We start from the raw sequence: 20541 nt of genomic DNA, 5'->3' as shown, positions 1-20541 counted from the left end.
TTCACATAAATGATCATTACTTAATTTCTAAAATATTCACATATAATTTTTTGGGTCTTTATTCTCTAACTCATATTACATAGAAATCTAACAAGTTTAGATCACAGTTCCACTTAAAAATATCAACTCTCCTATATAACTTATTTGACACATTTGTATACTCATTTATGCCAATATCTTTTAACTTGTATTCTATTCTCATTTTTTATTTAACCACTTAGATTTAAATTCATATAATTTATACATTGTTATTTTATAACTATTCATAATCTTATCACACCCAATAACATATAACATCTATGAATCTATTCATGTATTCATGCATACATAATAGTCATATCAAACACATACTAACATTCAAATATTTATGCAATCAAATATTGGAATTAGACTCATCGCAATTCTTATTTCCATACACATCATTTACAACTAGTATACACTCACCTTAGCCTTGCTTTGATTCGATCCTAATTCTTTGATTGTTCCAGAACTTGTTTAGGCTCAATATCTACATAAACATAATTTCTGAGATAATTATTAGAAGCCTAAACCTTATAACTTGATGTTAATAACTTAAGCTAGCTTAATGAACCAAAAATTTCATTTTTCCTTTAGGGGGTATCGGTACCTCCCCCTAGGGTATCGGTACCCCGATTGAAATCTGTAAATTTTTGCCCAGAAATCACTGTTCAAATACGAAAATTCACTATTTTCAGCTTCCATACTTCATGTTTCATTCCCTTTCATATTATTAACTCAAATAAACATACTTAAACCAATTTATATTCATTTATATCATCTTAAACCTCAAAATCTTCTCCTCTTTATAAACTTCAAGAATCATACCCAATTTTCAACATGTTTCAAATCCAATTCTAACACTTAATACTTCTTAATTAAGCTGATGACAAGTCAAATTTAACTTCAAATTCAAATTATCAACTCTATTTCAAGATCTCACTCAAGAACTCCAAATCTTTAATCTTCCCTAACTCCTTTATCTTTTGATTTTAAGATAACTTAAGCTTTCCTTAAGCTTAGTTATCATCTAATGATCAAAACCCAATCTTTAATTCAACAAATAATCAACTAATTAAGAACTCACATTTTCTTGCATCCTCCACGGTGGAAAAGAGAAGAAGATGAAGAAGATGAGAAAATTGTGTGGAATCACAATGGATTGGGTTTCCCTTATCTTATAAGGGAAACAAAAATCTTTTATATCAAATGACCATTTTGCCCTTTAATTCTTTTAATAATTACTAACAACTTTAAGGAAATATCTCCACATAAATCATTGAACTATTCAACTATTATACTTTTATCACCAAATTCTGAAATTTTACAATTTAGTCACTAACCCAATATTGAGGATGTTACATTTATTGTATATATATATTATTTGCCTTTATTTGGCTAGCTGAAAAAATATATGAATCTATCCATAAAGCCAGGGCTTTGAACCAATTGCACGTCAGGTCCATTCCACGTCAGGAATATCTAATGACCTATCTTTCTGCAAAATGTGAGGTCCATACTTATATAAGTAGTTGGTGGCACTAAACTTGAGATCAAGGTGTTCGGCGAGTGGGGTTAAAATCGATCTTAATGTTTGAGTTTTTTTTTTTTTTGCAAAAATATCCTCTTTTGGTGGCACAAAACTTGGAGATCCCTATGCCAATATCATTACTAAAAGTCATACCACCTGAAGAGGATGCCTTGCTTTGTTAGCCTTGTGCTTCTCACATCCATGGTTTTTTTTGTTTTTTTTTGTGCTTGCTTTTGGCTAGACTTTCCCTGCTCATATGCCATTTTCTTTGAGTCCTTATACCAATATTAGTGCTAGAAGTTATGCTCCTCTTGAAAGAGAAAATACGAGTTGATTTTCTAGAACAAATATTGGCATAAGGATCCCTAAGAAACTTAACTTCTTAGTATTCAATAGTGTATTCATCAATTTTTTCAAATGTTAATGTATTGAACATCAAAGCATAAGTATCTATATTTTAATTTTTGGTTACCGTCATCAACTTTTTCAAATTTAAATGTATTGAACATTAGAGCATAAGTGTTGATATTTTAACTTTCTAATTAACTAAATATATTTGTATCAATTAATTGTGTTTTTTTCATTATACTACTACTTTTCTAATTAACAAAATATATTTGTTAGTTTTCAATTCCTTTTGGTTTCGAACCATTTTCAACGTGATATTTACCCCGCTTATAATATCTTGTATGTGTAGATATTACCCTAAAATGAAAGATATATTGCAATACTACACCTCTAAGCTTAAAAATTAACAACAAAGAAATCAACTAACTTCCGGAAAATACTCTTCGAACGTGTCTATCAAGCTATTTTAGCTTGTTCTTCATGCATAAAACCAAACTTTGGAGCCACTTTCAACGTGATTTTTATCTCGCTTACAATGTCTTGCATGTGCTGATATTACCCTCAAATGAAAGATAAGTTGTAACACTACGCCTCTAAGCTTAAAATTAAAAAAAAAATCAATTAACTTCATATCCTAGAAATACCCCTCGAACATGTCTATGAAGCCATTTTAGTTTATTTTTCATGCACAAAACCAAGCTTTGGAATCATTTTCAACATGATTTTTACCCCGCTTACAATGTCTCGTATGTGATGGTATTACCCTCAAATGAAAGATAAGTTACAATATTACACATCTAATCTTATAAATTATGATAATTTTTCAATTTACTACTCGGAAAAACACCTCGAACATGCATGAAATTTACATTATATTTACAAGGATCTCGTTATGTTCAGAATGTGAGGACCTTATAATAAAACCCGCGATAAAATCTTGAGACACTTCAATTTCTCGTGAACTTCGTCTTCTGTACAATGTGAGGTCTTTTATCCAAATATTAAATTGGATTATCTGAAAAATTCTTCCACGTCAGATGGGTCTCACGCCCTATATAATGCAAGGTCCTTATACACATTTTGAAGAACGCGAGATAGTCCTAGCGGGCAGTTTGGAGATCATTTTTCCAAATAATTCATGTTGGATGTCATTTTTCTAATAAATGATTAAAAAGAGGGTTTTAATTCAAAAAAATCATCTGAAAGTATAACGTTTGAAACGTTAGGCACTTATTGTTAGTAAAAAAATTCTTCAGGCACCAAATCATATTTGAGACATAGATTAGACACTAAAAAGTATATTAAGCCTTAATAAATTTAAGATTATAATAAATTTAAATTTTATATTTTTGTTTTAATTTAATCCTAATACTCGCTTGCTTTCCCTCGTATTCATTGAAGGCTTTTACATTCCGATTACTAAATTATCGTCTAAATAATCATCGTTTTGTAGCTGCCAATCGTCGTATCCGTTTGGGTATTTTTTTATTTGGCTTACTACTCAACATTAAAATTTGTCAGCAAGTTTTCTGTCTTTAGGAGGTTTTCTTAATTCAAGCTTTACTTTTGATACCTACGCTTTTATTTCCTTTCGAGGAAAATGAAATAAGAAAAAGTCGATGAGATCCCTACGAAACTAAATCTAGTAACTTACACATAATTAATTTATTTCAGTTAAATAAATCGTTGTTGTTCATAAAATTTACAGATTTGAAGTTAAATGATTAAGAGTATTTACAACAAATATTGTTACTTTATAATCATTCTAACTTAATAAAAAAATATCTAGCAACACCAAACGGGCAGCACCTCCCATTCCGAATACGAAATCTCAATCCGCTCATTGGTTCATCATTAGCCCATGTAAGCCTTCCCTGACTCACTTTGGATCCAATTTTCATCTCAGAATCCTTGTCTCTTCCGCTCATTGGTTCTTCAACCTCAAACCAATGGCGATTGGGGACCTTAATATGATTATGAATTTAGTTTCAGAAATACTGCGAGTCTGAACATGTAAGGAACGGAGTTGTAGCACATTTATCCACTCTTCGACGCCAACAAATATCCAGACTATAAACCATCACACAATGAAATATTAGATTAAACCAGCTTTGTCTTGGTTAGTTATTGGTCAATCAGTTAGATACCTCACTTTGGCTGCGCCGCCTTAGAATTACGCAACTGCTCTATTCCCCCAGTAGCAACAATAAATCAAATGATCTAAAAAGGGAGGGGGGGGGGGAAGCCCCATGTGTATAGTTAGATTCTGCAGAGATTCTAGCCAAACTCAATAGTTAAAAAAAAAGGCAGCAGCTTTATTAATATTTGACTAACATGAGGATATCCAAGTTGTGTTCTTTCCACCAAATCCTACAGCAAACTAAATTTCCTTTGTTCGGGGAGATTCACAAATTTGGTATCAGGATAAGATTTCGTGGATTATTGTCAGCTTTGCAAGTGGAAAATTGATTGTCTGGGGATGGGCCCTCCCAAGAAATGTCTAACTCATTTATATGGCGTATCTGCCCGGGTGGTTTATTATATTGCAAAGGTGAGTGTTGATTCATTCATGCATATTTAAATTAGTGCGAAAAAAAAGGGAGAAAGCAAGTTGCTGGGTTTTTTTTTATGTCGTATTGCCTAACTCGTTTTTTTATCTAGAGTTCATTAAATTCTCAAACAGCTCTGCTCGTCTCTTTTAATCATTTTGGCATAACATAAGAGCAGGTTTACAAAACCTAGCAGCAGCAACTATAGAAAGTGATGATGGAAGGTTCTGTCTCTCCAAAATTGTCTTCAGATGAATCAGAAACTCAGTCATCCAAAAGAAGGTTATTTTTATCTTTTTATTACAGTTTTGAAATGACATTTCCAAGTTTAGAAATGTTTGTTTATTTCCAGTAAGGTGGTGGAAAGGACTGTGGTTACGGTGAAGGTCGGGGAAAATGGTGGGAAGCTAAGGAACGAAGGTCCGCCTTCGGATTTGTAGTCGTGGAGGAAATATGGGCAAAAGCCTATCAAAGGGTCTCCTTATCCCAGGTCTTCTTTTTCTTCAACCCATGTTCATTCCCTTAGTGTACATTGTTTTGATAATCCTCCTGCTTTTTTTAACTTTTTGATGTTTCTTACAAGCAGAGGGTACTACAGGTGTAGCACTTCAAAAGGTTGTTCGGCCAAAAAGCAAGTAGATAGATGCAAAACAGATGCTTCCATGCTTATCGTCACATATACGTCTAGTCATAACCATCCAGGCCCTGATCTCGACTCCACCGACATAAAACTGTTGCCGGAAGAACCCCAAAGCAACCGTAGTGGCGACGATAAGCCCCCAACTCCCAAGCTAGAGAAGGTACCGGAAGCTCCAGAGGTACAAAACGGGGCCAGCAAAACTAGCGGTGATGAAGAGGCAAGTGAAGAACGTTTTCACTATTTACAAACCCCATCAAATGTTACCAGTAGCCAAGAAGATTGTTTCACCTGGAATCCAGAGAAAACCCATGACTCGTTGGGGTTTGTGTTGGATGAGGAGCCACTGTGTTGCCCTCATATAGCGACATCGTCGACGCCAAAATCAGATGAAATCGATTTCTTTGATGAGCTTGAAGAACTATACCCATATCTTCAGCTTTCACAAGTTTCATGAGAAGCAAGGTTTTCGACCAAGGAATCTCTGTTGCCCATCTTGGTCTCTACGTATTTCTCGGTCTTAGAAGAATGTAATAGAAATGTTAATATTGAAAGTGATTATGCTTGATTCTAGTTTAGCATATCCTTTCCTTACCCCCTCTTTTTCTCGTTCGGGGATTCAGAAAATGAGAAAGTTGGATCACTTGGGCACCGACAAAAGAAAAACAAAATAAAAATTCTTCTTTTTTTGGCAAACAGAAGAATTATAGTACTAAACTTTTCAGCACGTTTATTTGCAGCAAAAAGGCAAAATTCATACTCCCTGTTTAAAATCCATTTTTCTTTTTACCAGATTATCATCATTATTCAATACTCAATGAGACACTTAAGTGGACAATCATTTCGTTTCTATAGTATAGCCATGACATTGATACCAAAAATACCTAAACACACATTACACGCAACGGCTATTCATTACCATCAGCCGTAGAAGGTAGTGATTGAAGTGCTTTCAAAGGATTCATGATAACACCATCAATAAATCCATATTCCTTTGCTTCTTTTGCACTCATGAAGAAATCACGGTCAGTATCCTGATTGATCTTCTCCAAACTTTGACCGGTGTGGTAAGCCAGATACCCGTATATATTTGCCTTATGATGCAGCATTTCATTTGCCTGAGAAATCATGCGTATCAGTCAGGGTACTGTACAACAACCGAACGAAGTTGAAGCTAATACTAGACAGTTTTCTTAAAGAAGTCACAACTGTTGATATTTGGCCATGAAGGTTTCCCATGCTGCACTATTTAAACTTTTCTATCCCCTCCCCCCACAAAAAAAAAAACACCAAACACGCAAAAAAAAGGTTCCTCTTTACTAACAAAGTTTAAACAACATGAGGTTTGCCAAAAGAAACACATGCCTGGATATCGATATCAGTTTGACCTCCTTGAGCTCCACCAAGAGGTTTATGTATCATTATCCTTGAATTAGGTAAACTGTATCGTTTTCCTGGAGGTGTCAAGAAAACAAAGGGTAAAGTACACCTTGTAGACGGGGGGAACTATTCCGAATAACAGAGCGATGAATGTATAAATCACGAGCATTGTATACCTTTGGATCCAGCGCTAAGCAGAAAAGCTCCCATACTGCTCATTTAAGAACAAAATATATCCAGTTAGTAATAGCAAAGAATCGCATCCACATGCAAAATATATCCCGTTAGTAATAGCAAAGAATTGCATCCAGAATGCAGAGGTAAAAACACTAGAAGAGCAATCTAAAAGTTGCAATCCTTTCGAATTTTTCTAACAAGGTAGGGTTTTCTGCTAAAAGGTACTCAGTTCAGAACCACCCTATCCTCCAATTCCTTCACCCATCATTAACACCCTCAACTGAGGTAGGGATGGGCATGGGTCGGGTTTTTGGTCCACCCGACCCGAGAACAAAGGGTCCTCCACCCAATACCCGACCCGACCCAAGTAAAACAAGTTTTCACCCGACCCGATATATAACTTAAAAACCCGACCCGAAATAATAAAAAAAATTATTTTTATTCAATAAAAACAGTGACTTAATTGAAAAAAATAATATATAGATGGATATTATTGTAATTATTCCTAAATATATAAGGTAAAATTATATATATTTTTTAGGGTCGGGTCGGGTCGGGTATTTTTCACCCTAAACCCGAACCCGACCTGAACATCACATTTTAAAAAAACTAAACCTGACCCGACCCAAAACCGAATTTTTTATAAAAAAATCCGACCCGATCGGGTCGGGTCCCATGCCCATCCCTAAACTGAGGGCTATTGCTTTTCACTTTACCCATCTTATGCCAAACAACCAGTTTCCGCCTCACTACCCACTGCCCATAAAATATGTTATCATGCATTATGATATATAATCAAAACCGAGAGTGAGTCATGTAGCAAAATGAAGCTGTACATGTCAGAATTAGGCCTTAGCCTACAACATCCTGGCAATTGGGAAACCAGACAACCATGCATAACCTTTTTGCCAAAAGTGGGGAGCAAACTGAATTTGGCTTTGAAATACAAGGCTTAGCCAACCATGGGAGATATGACAAATAAACCCATATCTGTCACAATGCTTCTTCTATCTCAAACAAATTGAAGAATTACAAACAGTTTGGCCATATATATTATACATATTAAGAAATATTCTAAGCAAGGATCAAATATCTGTTAGAATGAACCAGACAACATGATTTAAGTTACAAAGTTAAGATCAATGAATATCATTTCCTAATGTTCCGTACTGAAGTGAAAATAATTGCATAAGAAACATAAATGGCTGCATCATTGAATTTATACCTAGCAGCAAGTCCAACACACACAGTCGAGACATCAGGTCGGATATGCCTCATAGTGTCAAATACAGCCATACCTATGAGAACTCAAATCAAGCAAGTCAAAAATAAATAATAGAAAATTGTATGTTGCTCGCTATTTGAAACACACCAGTGAGATCACAAATACATTATTCTCATATGATAGGTACATTAACAGCTGTAACTGACCCTCCAGGGGAATTGACATACATGACAATGTCCTGTTGACGATAAAAAAATGCACAAGTATTAAATACCATTCATAACTAGAATTCAAGCCTCCTTATTTCATGAATGAAACCAATCTAAGTGTGAGCAAATGAGAGAGAGAAAGCATGCAATCAACTAGACCTTCTCAGGATCAACAGCATCAAGATAGAGAAGCCGAGCTACAATAATGTTTGCCATGTCATCAACAGCTCCACCGCAGCGAATTATTCTCTAACAATCAAATAAGCCAATATAATAAACTGATAGGAGAGAAAACCAAGTCTCATGAAGCTGAAAAACGACCAAACCAAATTCGTACATATTGGAAAAGCTGGGTAATAACACTCTGAAATCGCTCTTGCACCATTGGAGGAGGGCCCTGCCCTTGTGCATATGCAGGGAAGTAAGGTGATGATGAGACTTGCAAATCATCCCTGCATATATCTCAATATAACAAATCTAATCTGTTATCAACAAACATTATTAAAAGAGAAAAAGTTAGAATAAGGTTGTATTTTTCATACGAGTTTCTTCTACCTTATTGACCAAATTCCCTGACGAGAGCTTGCCTCTGGAGCCCAAAACTCTCCTGTGTAAACAGCTTTTGCCTGCGGGCTCCTCACATTATTTCGATTACCAATTAGCTTCTTCAGTTTCCTTTAACCAATTAGGTGAAAAGTAAAAAAGAAAAAAACAAAGATTAAAAATCCATCTTGCACCCATCCTAAAGAAACAAGCATTAAAACAAAACATGGGTTTTAATTAAGGTTGGAAGAAGAGTAAATCTATTACATTTTCCTATAACGTCGAACTAAACGTTTAGTTTTTTTTTTTAAAAAAAAATAAGACTCGAACTTTGGGATTCTATTAAATTTACCTAGTTTGGATAAGAGAAAGAAGAAGATAAAATACCTGGGACGAAGTGGAAGGAAAGGAAGAGATAACTTATGAGAGTCAAGATTGGAGCTGGAGTTTGAAGAGAAGCCCGTGGAAATCAACCGAAGAGACGATGCCGATGTCGAAATGCAGGCGTGTGCCATTTCTGGGTTCCTTTGTAATTGGAGTAAGGGTGGCCTTGGAAATGGCGAGGTATGAGTCGGGAACGATAAGGGTAGCGTGTAGCTCTCTGTACAAGTGTAGTGGAACAAGAAACTAGTTTTTAGCTTTTTAGTTAAACAGCGACTTCCTCGTTATCTTTTATCCAGAAACAACAAACCCTCCACTTTCACCCCAATTTGTATTGCATTTGCGAATGGGTTACCGCCCTGAAGCAGATGTTACATCGTTTCTCTGTTATCTTTCAGGAGTTTATCACGTTAATATGATAAATTATTATATTAATACCGTGACAGTTTTACCCCTGCACACTGACTCTCCTCCAAGTACCTGCATCTCTCTACAAAAACCTGCAAGCAGACCCATTCATGAAAATACGAATCTCATTCTGCTCATAATTCTCATCTTATTCTTGAATCGAATTTTAACCCGCTATTGCAAGAGGTCCCATCAGGAAAATCCACATAATTAACTTTGCATACTCCCATCAGCCATTGACAAGTGCACACAAGCACCCTCGCTTAACAAAAACACAGTGGGGGAAAAAAGAGGTGGCACGGCCATGTAAGTTAACCACGTATCTAATATATCAAGTGCCATTTAAGAGCATGTTATGAAGATTCAACTAACCAACGATCATTGCAGCGACCTTCCCTCCATCTATGGGAGCTATAAGGATTTTGTAAAGCTCTAACAAAAATGGCGGAAACATTGACTTACGTATTCGAACCTGTCGTGTCCAAAACAGCAATTACGACCAAACTAATATAAAACTAAAGAAAAAAAAAGAGATGAAAGGGTTTATATTGGAACACCGCAGCATCTCTGGTGGCAGAATTGGTTCTGCTGTTCTTCATAAGAGCTTTGGCCAATTCGATGAGTCCATCGTATCCAGGCTTCTCCGAATCCCATCCAACTTCCTGTAATACCCCTTGAAACAAAAACCCAAGTTTTTCTTTACAAAAGTTGAGTGGTTGAAATTAGGAGCGATTAAAATACGTCTCAAAAACTCTTTTTTTTTTCTTCTCAATTTTAAATTATTTGAATCGAATTATTCGAGTTAACTCAATTATCGAATAGATTTTTGAGTTCCGATTAAAATTTGAAAATCTAGAGCCACTTAAAAAATTTAAAAATTATTAAGTATTTTAACAATTTTATAATTTAGTCCATAATTTTTTTTTATTTCTTCAATTAATCCTTATTTTAAATCCATTTTTATCAAATTTAAACTACATGATCTTAAATCATCATAAAATACATGAGCATTTTCAATTTCTCTATTTGATAATAAATTTTATTTTTTTAATTTAATGGCTCAACTTCTTATGATTTCTTTATTTCTTTCGTTTTTAATCAAATTTGAACCATATGTTCCTTTAACACTATAAAATACCTATATAACTTTAATTCTTATTTTATAAACTCAAGTGAATATGAAGATTAGAGAAAATTATCAAAATTAGAATCAACGCATACCACAATACTATAAATAATTATAATTAAATTTATATAAAAACTCGATTCGACTAAAAGAAATTCAAATTAAATTTGATTCATAAAGTGTACCATAATTCAATTTTTTTTTACTCAACTCATCAAATACTCACCCTTAACTGAATAATTCCTGCAAATATTTAGTCCGATCTTACCTTTACCAATTTGTTACGAAAGGAATTCAGGAAAAAATCGTCCAAGATTCCTTTTTTTATACTGGAGCTTTTATCCTTAAATCCCTATCTTAAGAAACAAATACTACTAGTACTGAATCAAAGGTTTGAATTTTGAGAATAGATTTGAGTATAGTAGTAACGGATGAATCAAAACTCACCGTTTCGGATGAGGCTGGGGAGCAAAAGACAGGGAAAGAGCTTGGGCTTTGCAGCAAGGATTTGGTGTGGGGAGATGGAGTGAGCAGTGTTTGGGGAGCATGAAGAGCTGCATTTTCATCTAACTCCACTTCCCTTGTTATTTTATTTTTTCCGTTTTATGTGTTTATCTTGGCTTTTTAACTTTTAATTTGGAGATGGATACAGGTCTAAAAATTAACATGGCAGCAGAAAAAGGATGTAATACCTTACCTTGTCGTATGAATCAAGTCTATCTCGTTGATGAATCCATCAAATTATTTAATAAAAAAGGAATATTATTTTCCTTAGAGGACTAATTTCGAGTTCAAACAATTGTGTGTCGAGGCATCAGGTCGTAAATTCTATGTAAACTGGCATGATGGCACAATTTAGGAGTAACTTGGCTGTTGCCTCATCAAACTATCGCTCCGGTAACAGCTCGAGGCGTCAGGAGACCAACTTTGACTGAATTTGTATATGGTGGAGACTTAAATAGGTCTCCCATGGCAAATTCATTCAGCACAGCTCCGTCATCAGTATTGAATACTTCACAAAACACTGAACAAAGGAACTCAGAGACGTCCCTTTTCTCTGCTAATCTCTTATGCTAGCTATCTTCAATGCCTCTTTTATTCTTTATTTTTGGGGAAAAAATTACCATGACTTCTGTGCTCAATTAAGCCCATTCTTGGCTCTGCTCTTGCAGTTCAAGAGATAGGCCTAGAGAAAGACGGAGGCCCTCTGGATGGGACAGTTAGCCTTTGTACATCTATGAATCATGCTTAGTATCTTTCTGCATTTTTTTTTCTTTGCATAATGTTCAGTTTATTTATATATAGAGGGTTAAAATCCACTTACATAATGCAACACTTTCTTAGTTTTACACAAGTTCAAGGTTTGATCGGTGAATATTTTTTCATTTCCTAGTTTCTACATTTAATATTAGCCGTTTATTTCATTTCTACTCATCTAACGGTCCTATATGTAAAACTAAAAATGTTTTATACTATGTAACTAGATCCTAACCCAGTATATGCATCTATAATTTACTGTTTCTGCATGATTATTTGTACACTATCTTTCCATCTTCACGTGTTTTTATTTGAGGAGTATCTTAGTTTGTTGATAGAGTCAATAATAACTTTTAAAGCAGTGTAAACATCCGCAAAAATAGGTCCAAAACCGTATCATTCACTGCAGTAAACAATCAAAACCATTCCATGACACTACGTACGTGGCAAACAAGAAGCAATGGAATCAATAAGAAAAGGAAGATTAAGGGATTGGTGGATCTAACATGTGCTTTAATGGAATCAATAAGTACATATAGCTTTGGAAGGGAATGATCTTTTTCTTTCTTAAAGGTTGCCCTAAGTTATGAAGTGTTTTATATCCTAGGCATTGGAGGGTGTTGCAAGGTACACCTTACGAGTTGTGGTTCATGATTTGATCAAATTTAAGCTTGGAAATGTTGGGAAGAAATTAGGTTGTTGTGTAAGTTGTCTCGTAGGCTTGAGATTGTTATCAGCTGAAAGGGCTGCAAAATGCTTAATTCATCTTGCTTCAATTTTAAAGGTATAGCGCAACCGGCGATGCTTGTGGGCATTATTTTGAATGCGATCACGGGAGAGAGAACCGTAGTCAGTTGTAGACCAATAAAGCTATAGAGAAATCCTGGTATAAAATTATGACTCTTGTTTCGTGTATATTGTTCGTCTAAACCGCAAGGTTAACAAGCTCAGTAGATTGCAAAAACAGAAGAAATGTAATGTAATGATACCTTTTTACATGCATCAGCAATTCGTACATACATTGAGTGCGTGACGGCATCAAAAAGTTGGTGTGAAACCTGAATCATGATGCTAGGCCTTCGGACATTTCATCACATCCACGTTCTTCTGAATATCCCTCCGTTTATTTGCAATTGGGCATACATCCAGGCAGGGCTGTTTTAGGGTGTCATCGTTCTCCGGCAATGGCGGGTTGACCCCAAATTTGAACTGTAATAACAAAGTCAATACAACTTAGTACAGGCAATTGGTGACTGGTAAGACCACAGGCTGTGATAACAAAGATATAACAGTGCATCATTAGATTTCCTTTTTGCAGTTAGCTAGTTCTGCTTCTAGTTCTTCCGCAGAAAGGATACTTGCTAATGGTAAACCAATGAAACTGAATGGTTCAAATTACATGTTGGTTGGTTAGCCCTGTTTTCGCCAAAAACAAATCTTACCTGACAGCTATAATCACTGAAGTTGGGCTCCAACACCAAAGGAACCCCCATGTAATCCTTGAAGAAACTCTGCAATAACTCTTAAACTAAAGCCTCCTTGAAATTGCAGGTACGCTAAACAACTTCCGGCATATAACTACTAACCAGTGTCGGAAGCTTACAAGTATTAATACAAACCCCAACACACTTACTCTCCTCCAAGTACCTGCATCTCTCTACAAAAACCTACAAGAAATTGAAGCATTCCATCCATAAAAAATGAATCTTATTCTGCTGATAATTGTCATCTTAAACTTGAATCAAATTTTACCCCGCTATTGCAAGAGGTCCCACCATGAAGATCCAGAGAATTCACCTAGCATACGCCCATCAGCCATTGAAAAGCGAACACAGTCACCCTTGCTTAACAAAAACATAATGAAAGGAGGGAAAAAAGTCACAGCCATGAAAACCACATCTTATGAAGATTCAACTCACCAACCATCATTGCAGCGACCTTCCCTCCATCTATGGGATCTATAAGGATTATGTAAAGCTCTAACAAAAATGGCGGAAACAGTGACTTCAATATTCGAACCTGTCATGTCCAAGACAACAACAACGATCACACTAATATAAAACTAAACAATATTAAAGAAGAAAACAGAGAGATGAAAGGGTTTATATCGGAACACCGCAGAATCTTTGGTGTCAGAATTGCTTCAGCTGTTCATCAGAAGAGCTTCGGCCAATTCAATGAGTCCATCATATCCAGGCTTCTCCGAATCCCATCCAACTTCCTGTAATAGCCCTTGAAACAAAAACCCATCAAGTTTTTCTTAACAAAAATTGAGTGGCTGAAATACTTCCTGCAAATATTTAGTCCGAACTTACCTTTACCAATTTGTTACGAAACGAATTCGGGAAAAAATCGTCCAAGATTCCTGTCTTATGCTCGAGCTTTGAACCTTGAGTTTCTATCTGAAGAAACAAATACTACTAGCATGGAATCAAAGGTTTCAATTTTCAGAATAGATTAATGAGGCAAGCGGCAAGTATAGTAATAATAGATGAATCAAAACCCACCGTTTCGGATGAGACTGAGGAGCAAAAGGCAGGGCAAAATCTTCTGTTTTGCAACAAAGATTTGGAGTGAGAGCCAGAGGCTTCATTTTCATCTAGGTGTTTTATTTTATTTTTCCCGTTTTGTGAGATCTAGGCGTTTTATCTTTCAATTTGGAGATAGAAACGCAGCGTCACAATAGGGCATTAGAAAAAGCATGTAATACCTCATTAATTTTGTTTTTAGATATTAATCTTATGTTTGGTTCGCCAAAAATATAGAGATAATTTTTTTAATCACATATTCCCGTTTAGTTTAAAATATTATGTTTGTGGTTAATAATATATATATATATATATAAGATTTTATATTACGAAGTAAACTAATAAAATTTCAAAAGATGTAAATATATTAACAATAAAAAATATAAAAAAAAATAATTAAATTGTACGAAAATTAGAAAATTTTATATTTGGAAAACACTTGTAAGAGAGTTCTCAAAATTACAAGCACCTTTCTCAACTTCTCTATTGGAGTTGGACATGTAAATTACATCTCATCCAATTTTATTATACTTAAATTACAAAAGTACAGTGTCCATTACCATAGCAAAATAGACACGGAAGCAGATACCCTCCAAAAACAAAAAACAAAAAGGAAAATGCTTGAGGCTAGTTGGGGCAAAAAAAAAAGGATAGCCAAAAGTCGAACCAAACAATAACAAGGTGGTTGACCTACAGACCTTGAGTTCGAGTAAATACCACGAGCGGGACCGATAAATCTGAAGCTCAAAAAAGGAATGCACCACACTTTCTTCTGAACCATGTTAACGCTGCTGCTGAAACTTTGTTTGGACAACAGAACATACAGAGTGGAATATTTATTTCCTTATGTTTGATTTTAGATGCTTTGTTTCAGAGTCACACTGCGGATCTCTATCGAAGATTTAGGTCGATAAAGCTCATCTGTGTCCACCTCTTCAATTTCCTGGGTAAAACAAAACACATTCGACTTTAACCGATAACGACATGAAAGATAGGATAGTGGGAACATTTTAGATGTGTCCAACCAAGAGTAACGGTAAAAAGAAAAAGAAAACAATGTTGTCAAGGGCACAAGACACTCTAGGCGCATAAACTCTTACATTGCCTCAGGAATTAGGCGCAATATGTATATGTGCGAGTTTTCATATAGTATATATAGATATGAAGGTTAAGATATACAATACACTCTAAAGGGAGTCTAGACTGTAGTTTATCTACAAAACATGCAATTTTTTTATTGGTCAGTATGTGAATGATTTCTCTATGGTCAGTGTTTGTCGTCAAATGCTTAAAAATTACAATGTAACGAGGTTGATATTATCCTTTTCTTACTAGTAAAGATATATCAAATGAAAGAAAAAAAAGTGAAAAATAAAAGAAATTAAAGACAAATTCAATCAGGCAGCCTTCCCCCCCCCCCTAGACGCATGCCTTGACAACACTGGGAAAAAGGGTAAGCATAAACACTTCAACGGATATAAACAAAAGCTTGTTTGTTACCTGAACAATGTCTTCTCCCTTAGTGACTTTCCCGAAGACGATAAGTTTCTCATTTAGATCAGGGATTGGTGCAGTTGTAATGAAAAGCTCAAATTCTTTATCCTCATGCTTTGCCTTAGATGTTCCAAGCATGAATGCTTCATGCTTCAAACTGGTTTGATCATCAGAGAATGTAAGTTACAACAAAAAGCATGTAGTGCCTAGCCTTCGTCGGGATGGTAAATCAATGAAGTAAAAAGGAGAGGACGATAAGAGTGATTGAGTTTAACCAATGTACACTAACCTTGTATCGAGTTGGTTGTATTGCTTTCCTTTCAAAGTCCAGCCCTCTACAGCTCCTAACTTATCACTATCACTGGCCTGAATCACATAGTGCTTTATCACAAGGCGAAAAAGCATTCCATTGAAGCGTCCTCTCTGACTGCATATCATTGAATTCACGATAAGGAGGATGAGAGGACACAAGTTTTCCTTTGCACCAATTAATGAAATTCTACGTGCACCATGTTCAGCAGGAGGAAAGGGAAAATATTTTTTAAAATAAAAAGAAAAGACATTCTGGCACTGCGCTTCCTAGAGGTAATAGCCAGCCTGCCTATTCCATGATTAAATAAACCATGCATTTTGCTCATCCCAACTACACCAACTACTTGAAAGAACAAAAGAAATTGATCTGCTTTATTACCAATAATGGCAGATTAAGACAACAAAAATGTGGCTGAACTTGATTTACCACTGAACCTAAACTAAATGGTGCCCTCATCGATTCCGTCAAACAAATTTGCCAATTTAGACCAAACTCTGAGCATGACTCTTAAGAATTAAACTATAGTGATAAATTCCATGCCTTGTTGATAGATAGATGATGCATAATGCTCAACCAACAAAATCAACACACAGATGGAAATTCAGCAATGAAACTAAAATTTTATTTAGAAAAACTAATTCGAAACTATTCCTGATTCTTTCAAAGCAGAAACTGTTCAGCTCTAACTACAACATGTTTTCTTGTTCAAATATTGATCACACAGAATTTTATGATAGTTATAGATAAAGAAAATACATCGTTTCAAGTAAAAATAACACTGATTCCAGTACTGACCATAAATCAAGGAATTGATCAACAACTTCAGGAGAACTGTCCTTGAAGAGCTCCACTGTTATAGAGCCTTTAGAGGTATCTAAAATCTAACCATAAGAAGGGGGAAAACAGAGTTAAGTTGATGGATAGGACTTATTTTGAAATAAGTATTCAATTAAATACTAACAAAGTATTAAATGAACATATCAGCTAAATTTCCTTCATTACCAAATGAAGATACAATTGAAAAAACACAAAGGAATACCATATCAAGATGCCTTATTGAGAGGTGCTAATGAAATATGTTTTCTTAATAGGTGATGCAACCAAGAAAATGATAAAAGAGTTTACTTTGCAATGTCTTCTGATGAAGTCACGTATGTAAGACTAATGCCTGCAAGGTGAAGAAAAACTTACTAGCAGAAAGCTGGTTAAATAGACAAAAAATGTTTTCATTGGATATAAAACCATACTATAAGTTAATCATCTAGGGCCAATATTGTTTCTCAGAATCAGGCAAAGCACATTCCAGGCCAGAATTACAAAAAAGTAAACATTGTTCACACAGACACAGTATACTAATTAGGGAAGAGCTTAGCAAGTAAAGGAACTTACGGCATATCCTGGGAGATCAGATTTCTTGGAATCCATGAAAGAGTTGTCCCCCTACCAGATACAAGTGGTCACGGTCATAAGAGAGGCTATAAAATTAAAAACAATAATAACAAACAGGTAAAATGCTTTATTATGGAATGCCTCATAAACTAAGGATACATGTGCACACAAGAACAGAAAAAAGTTGCCTTCATATGTCCTGAAAGGATGGTATATCGATACTGGGCACAGAGTTGAGAGTGCTATCGTTATCGACGAAACAAAGACTTAGAAAATAAAATATGAGACCACGAGGATCATTAAAGCCGTTTTAAAATGAATAAGTAAGATTCTCAAATAAAGTACCTCGATAACTGATTTCTTGTTCTCTATATGAATTCTCGACCTAAATAAAAGAAAAGTAGGTCAAATTTTACTAATAAATACGTAAAAAATCACAGACCAAAGCCATAATCTATTTTTCTACAAGCAATTTCATTTCTAAATGTACTGCTCTACGATCAGCAAATCATGCAGTAAATCACATGAATCAACAAAGCATGCACAAAATAAAAGTTTAAAAGCATTGCAGCACTAAATCCCACAGCCAAAGACACAATTGAACAAACCTTTGAGTCCAATGTCTGTACGAGGCATAGACAAAAAACACAATCAAAATAACAATCAAAGTCGACATTATAATTGTTGTAAGACTTATTCGAGATGGCCCTTTCTTCCTTTTGCTTTGTTGTAGCAGAGCTTGCGGTTTGATCCTCGCCATCACCTTAAGACTTCAGTTCCAACAATAAAACCCTGAATTTAGAAACAAAAACTCATGTCAAATCCTGGAGCCAATAAACCCATCACTAGCTATGAAGCAGTAAAAAAACCATGATTTTTCTAAGTTTAAGATATGTACAGAAAAATATTTTATTGAGCATGCGAAAATCCACATATTTTAATATGAGTGTAAGACATGATATCTCAAATATATAAAAAGGCTAAGAACAAATTAAGTATACTCGTGACACTCGTCATGTAGTCCGCGCAACATAGATTATAATTTATAACAATATACTTGGCAGATTCGGAACAACGGATCTAAGAAGTGCCCAATTGTTAAGCATAAATTCCAGACAAGCAAAAATAGACCAACGCTGCAAGAAATTTCCAAAGTTTACAGTATCAAGACCCAAGGCGGAAATTGAACATCGTAAGATATGAGAGATGTAAATTGAAACAAATGAAAACTTGAATTTTTCACCCAGTTGGGAATAAAAACCCCAGAAAAGCGAGCGTAAAAAGCAGAAATTGGTGGAAAACAGTTATGAAACCATCAAAGTCCAAATCGGTTAACTTCAAATCAATCGAGAGAGAGGGAGAGAGGGAGAGGAAATACCTGTGATTGAGCGTTAGTCCAGTCGCCAAAGAGTAAGAATCCGAAAAGAAAATGGTAGTTTTTGTTACTTTTTTTCTGGTCTTTGGAGTTGATAACCTTCGTGAGCACAGGGAAGATCCAGCTAAAACGTTTTACGATTCTTCCAGTATTCTAATTTCAATTTAGAAATTTTCTACCCACTTATTAGAACTCTTTCAATGAGATCTAATCATACCCAAATCAATAAAAGACGACTGGACCTGTAAAACAAACCCAAATCAAATAAAAGACGACTGGACCTGTAAAACAAACCCAAATCAATAAAAGACGACTGGACCTGTAAAACAAACCCAAATCACCCCACATGCCAACTCAATGCAACTTGTTTTCATTCACGTCTGCTACTTTGTATAAATTTAACAAGGTTAAATTACAGTGATGGTACCCCTTTTTCTAAGTAGATTTTAATTTTTAACTTAACTTTCAATTATTATATTTTGATCAATTATATTATTGATTAATTGCAAATTAATCATAGAGACGCTAACTCTTATTATATTGATAACCAAAATAATATTTTTTTTTAATTTAACTGTTATTTGTTTTGAAGTGTTTAATTTAACTGTTAACTTTTAAATAAAATATCAATTCAATATTTAATTCTAATCCTATAATATTTATCATTTGTTACATCCCCATCACCTCTACAATTATCTTATTTGGTTGAAACTAACACTAAAATGTCATTTTTTTTATTAATCTAAAGTGATTATAAGGTAATATCTATTTGAAAGACTCTCTCCCATTTGGCAATGAACGCTCTAACACCCCTACAGACGTTCGTGCACAAAATCGTTTCAGACATTTTCGGGCCCTAAGCAAAAACTCAAAAATATGTCTTTATAAAATGAAAGTATATTTCATTAATTTGAATAATTAATTTAATATTACATAAATAAGACATAAAAAATGATTAAATTTTTAGAAAATATATTATTTTAATTATTTTATTAAGAAAACACCTTAAAGACAACTAAAAATGAATAAATATAAAAAAAATTGAATGCATGTATGATACATAACTTGATTTTGAATAATAAATAAGCAAAAAGAATTGTATATTATTTTATTGTTAGATTTAGATTGAAGAAGACCAAAAATTAAAGAATATTTGATAAATTGAAGAGAAAAAATTGGAAAAAAAGAGAGAGAAAAATGATTAGATTTAATTCAAAATTGAATGAATAAATAAGAAAAATGGAAAAGAAATGTCAAAACTAAACATTTTATGAAATTATAAAAATTAGGGACCCTAATTATAAATATAAAAAATTAGTTAAATATAATTCGAAATTAAAATGAATTAATAAGAGAAATAAAAAGGTAAAAACTAAAAAATTTATGAAATTATAAAAATTAAGGACCCTAATTATAAACATAAAAATTAGGGCCCTGATTATAAATACAAAAATATATGGGCCCTAAGCGGTTGCTAAAGGTACTCCTCTTAGAACCGACCTTGGTCGTGCTCAAACTCAAAACTTCTAGAACTAACAATCATCATTAACTGCCAAGATCATTTGGTTCATGCATTAAAATGACATTTTAAATGTAAAGGTTTTCTTTCATAATCAATTAATAAATACCATGATATATAATTGGCAATTCTAA

At 34.4% G+C, this 20541-nt stretch overlaps 2 protein-coding genes and 2 pseudogenes across 2 annotated transcripts; 1 reads left to right on the top strand and 3 right to left on the bottom strand.

Moving 5' to 3' along the window:
- The first annotated feature begins 4500 nt into the window (after positions 1-4500).
- Positions 4501-5632, top strand: LOC120158389 (annotated as a pseudogene).
- Positions 5633-5903: 271 nt separating this feature from the next.
- Positions 5904-9239, bottom strand: LOC120158388 (ATP-dependent Clp protease proteolytic subunit 5, chloroplastic-like). The gene is made up of 10 exons (XM_039169244.1): positions 9194-9239; positions 9005-9159; positions 8630-8749; positions 8412-8526; positions 8234-8323; positions 8058-8103; positions 7866-7938; positions 6640-6674; positions 6449-6537; positions 5904-6201 (listed from the first exon to the last, which is right to left on the bottom strand). The coding sequence occupies exons 2-10, from the start codon at positions 9130-9132 to the stop codon at positions 5992-5994; spliced, it is 906 nt and encodes a 301-aa protein (XP_039025175.1). The 5' UTR covers positions 9133-9159; positions 9194-9239; the 3' UTR covers positions 5904-5991.
- A 3426-nt stretch (positions 9240-12665) lies between these two features.
- On the bottom strand, positions 12666-14874 carry LOC120158435 (annotated as a pseudogene).
- On the bottom strand, positions 14774-19058 carry LOC120158344 (peptidyl-prolyl cis-trans isomerase CYP21-3, mitochondrial-like). Its single transcript, XM_039169212.1, has 8 exons — positions 18892-19058; positions 18122-18305; positions 17859-17898; positions 17514-17564; positions 16920-17005; positions 16101-16238; positions 15818-15968; positions 14774-15260 (listed from the first exon to the last, which is right to left on the bottom strand). The coding sequence occupies exons 2-8, from the start codon at positions 18271-18273 to the stop codon at positions 15174-15176; spliced, it is 705 nt and encodes a 234-aa protein (XP_039025143.1). The 5' UTR covers positions 18274-18305; positions 18892-19058; the 3' UTR covers positions 14774-15173.
- Positions 19059-20541: the final 1483 nt, after the last annotated feature.

The sequence above is a fragment of the Hibiscus syriacus genome, unplaced genomic scaffold (assembly GCF_006381635.1).
Source record: "Hibiscus syriacus cultivar Baekdansim isolate YM2019G1 unplaced genomic scaffold, ASM638163v2 tig00111311_pilon, whole genome shotgun sequence".
Classification (NCBI taxonomy): Eukaryota; Viridiplantae; Streptophyta; class Magnoliopsida; order Malvales; family Malvaceae; genus Hibiscus; species Hibiscus syriacus.
This window is presented reverse-complemented; position numbering and strand designations above follow the sequence as displayed.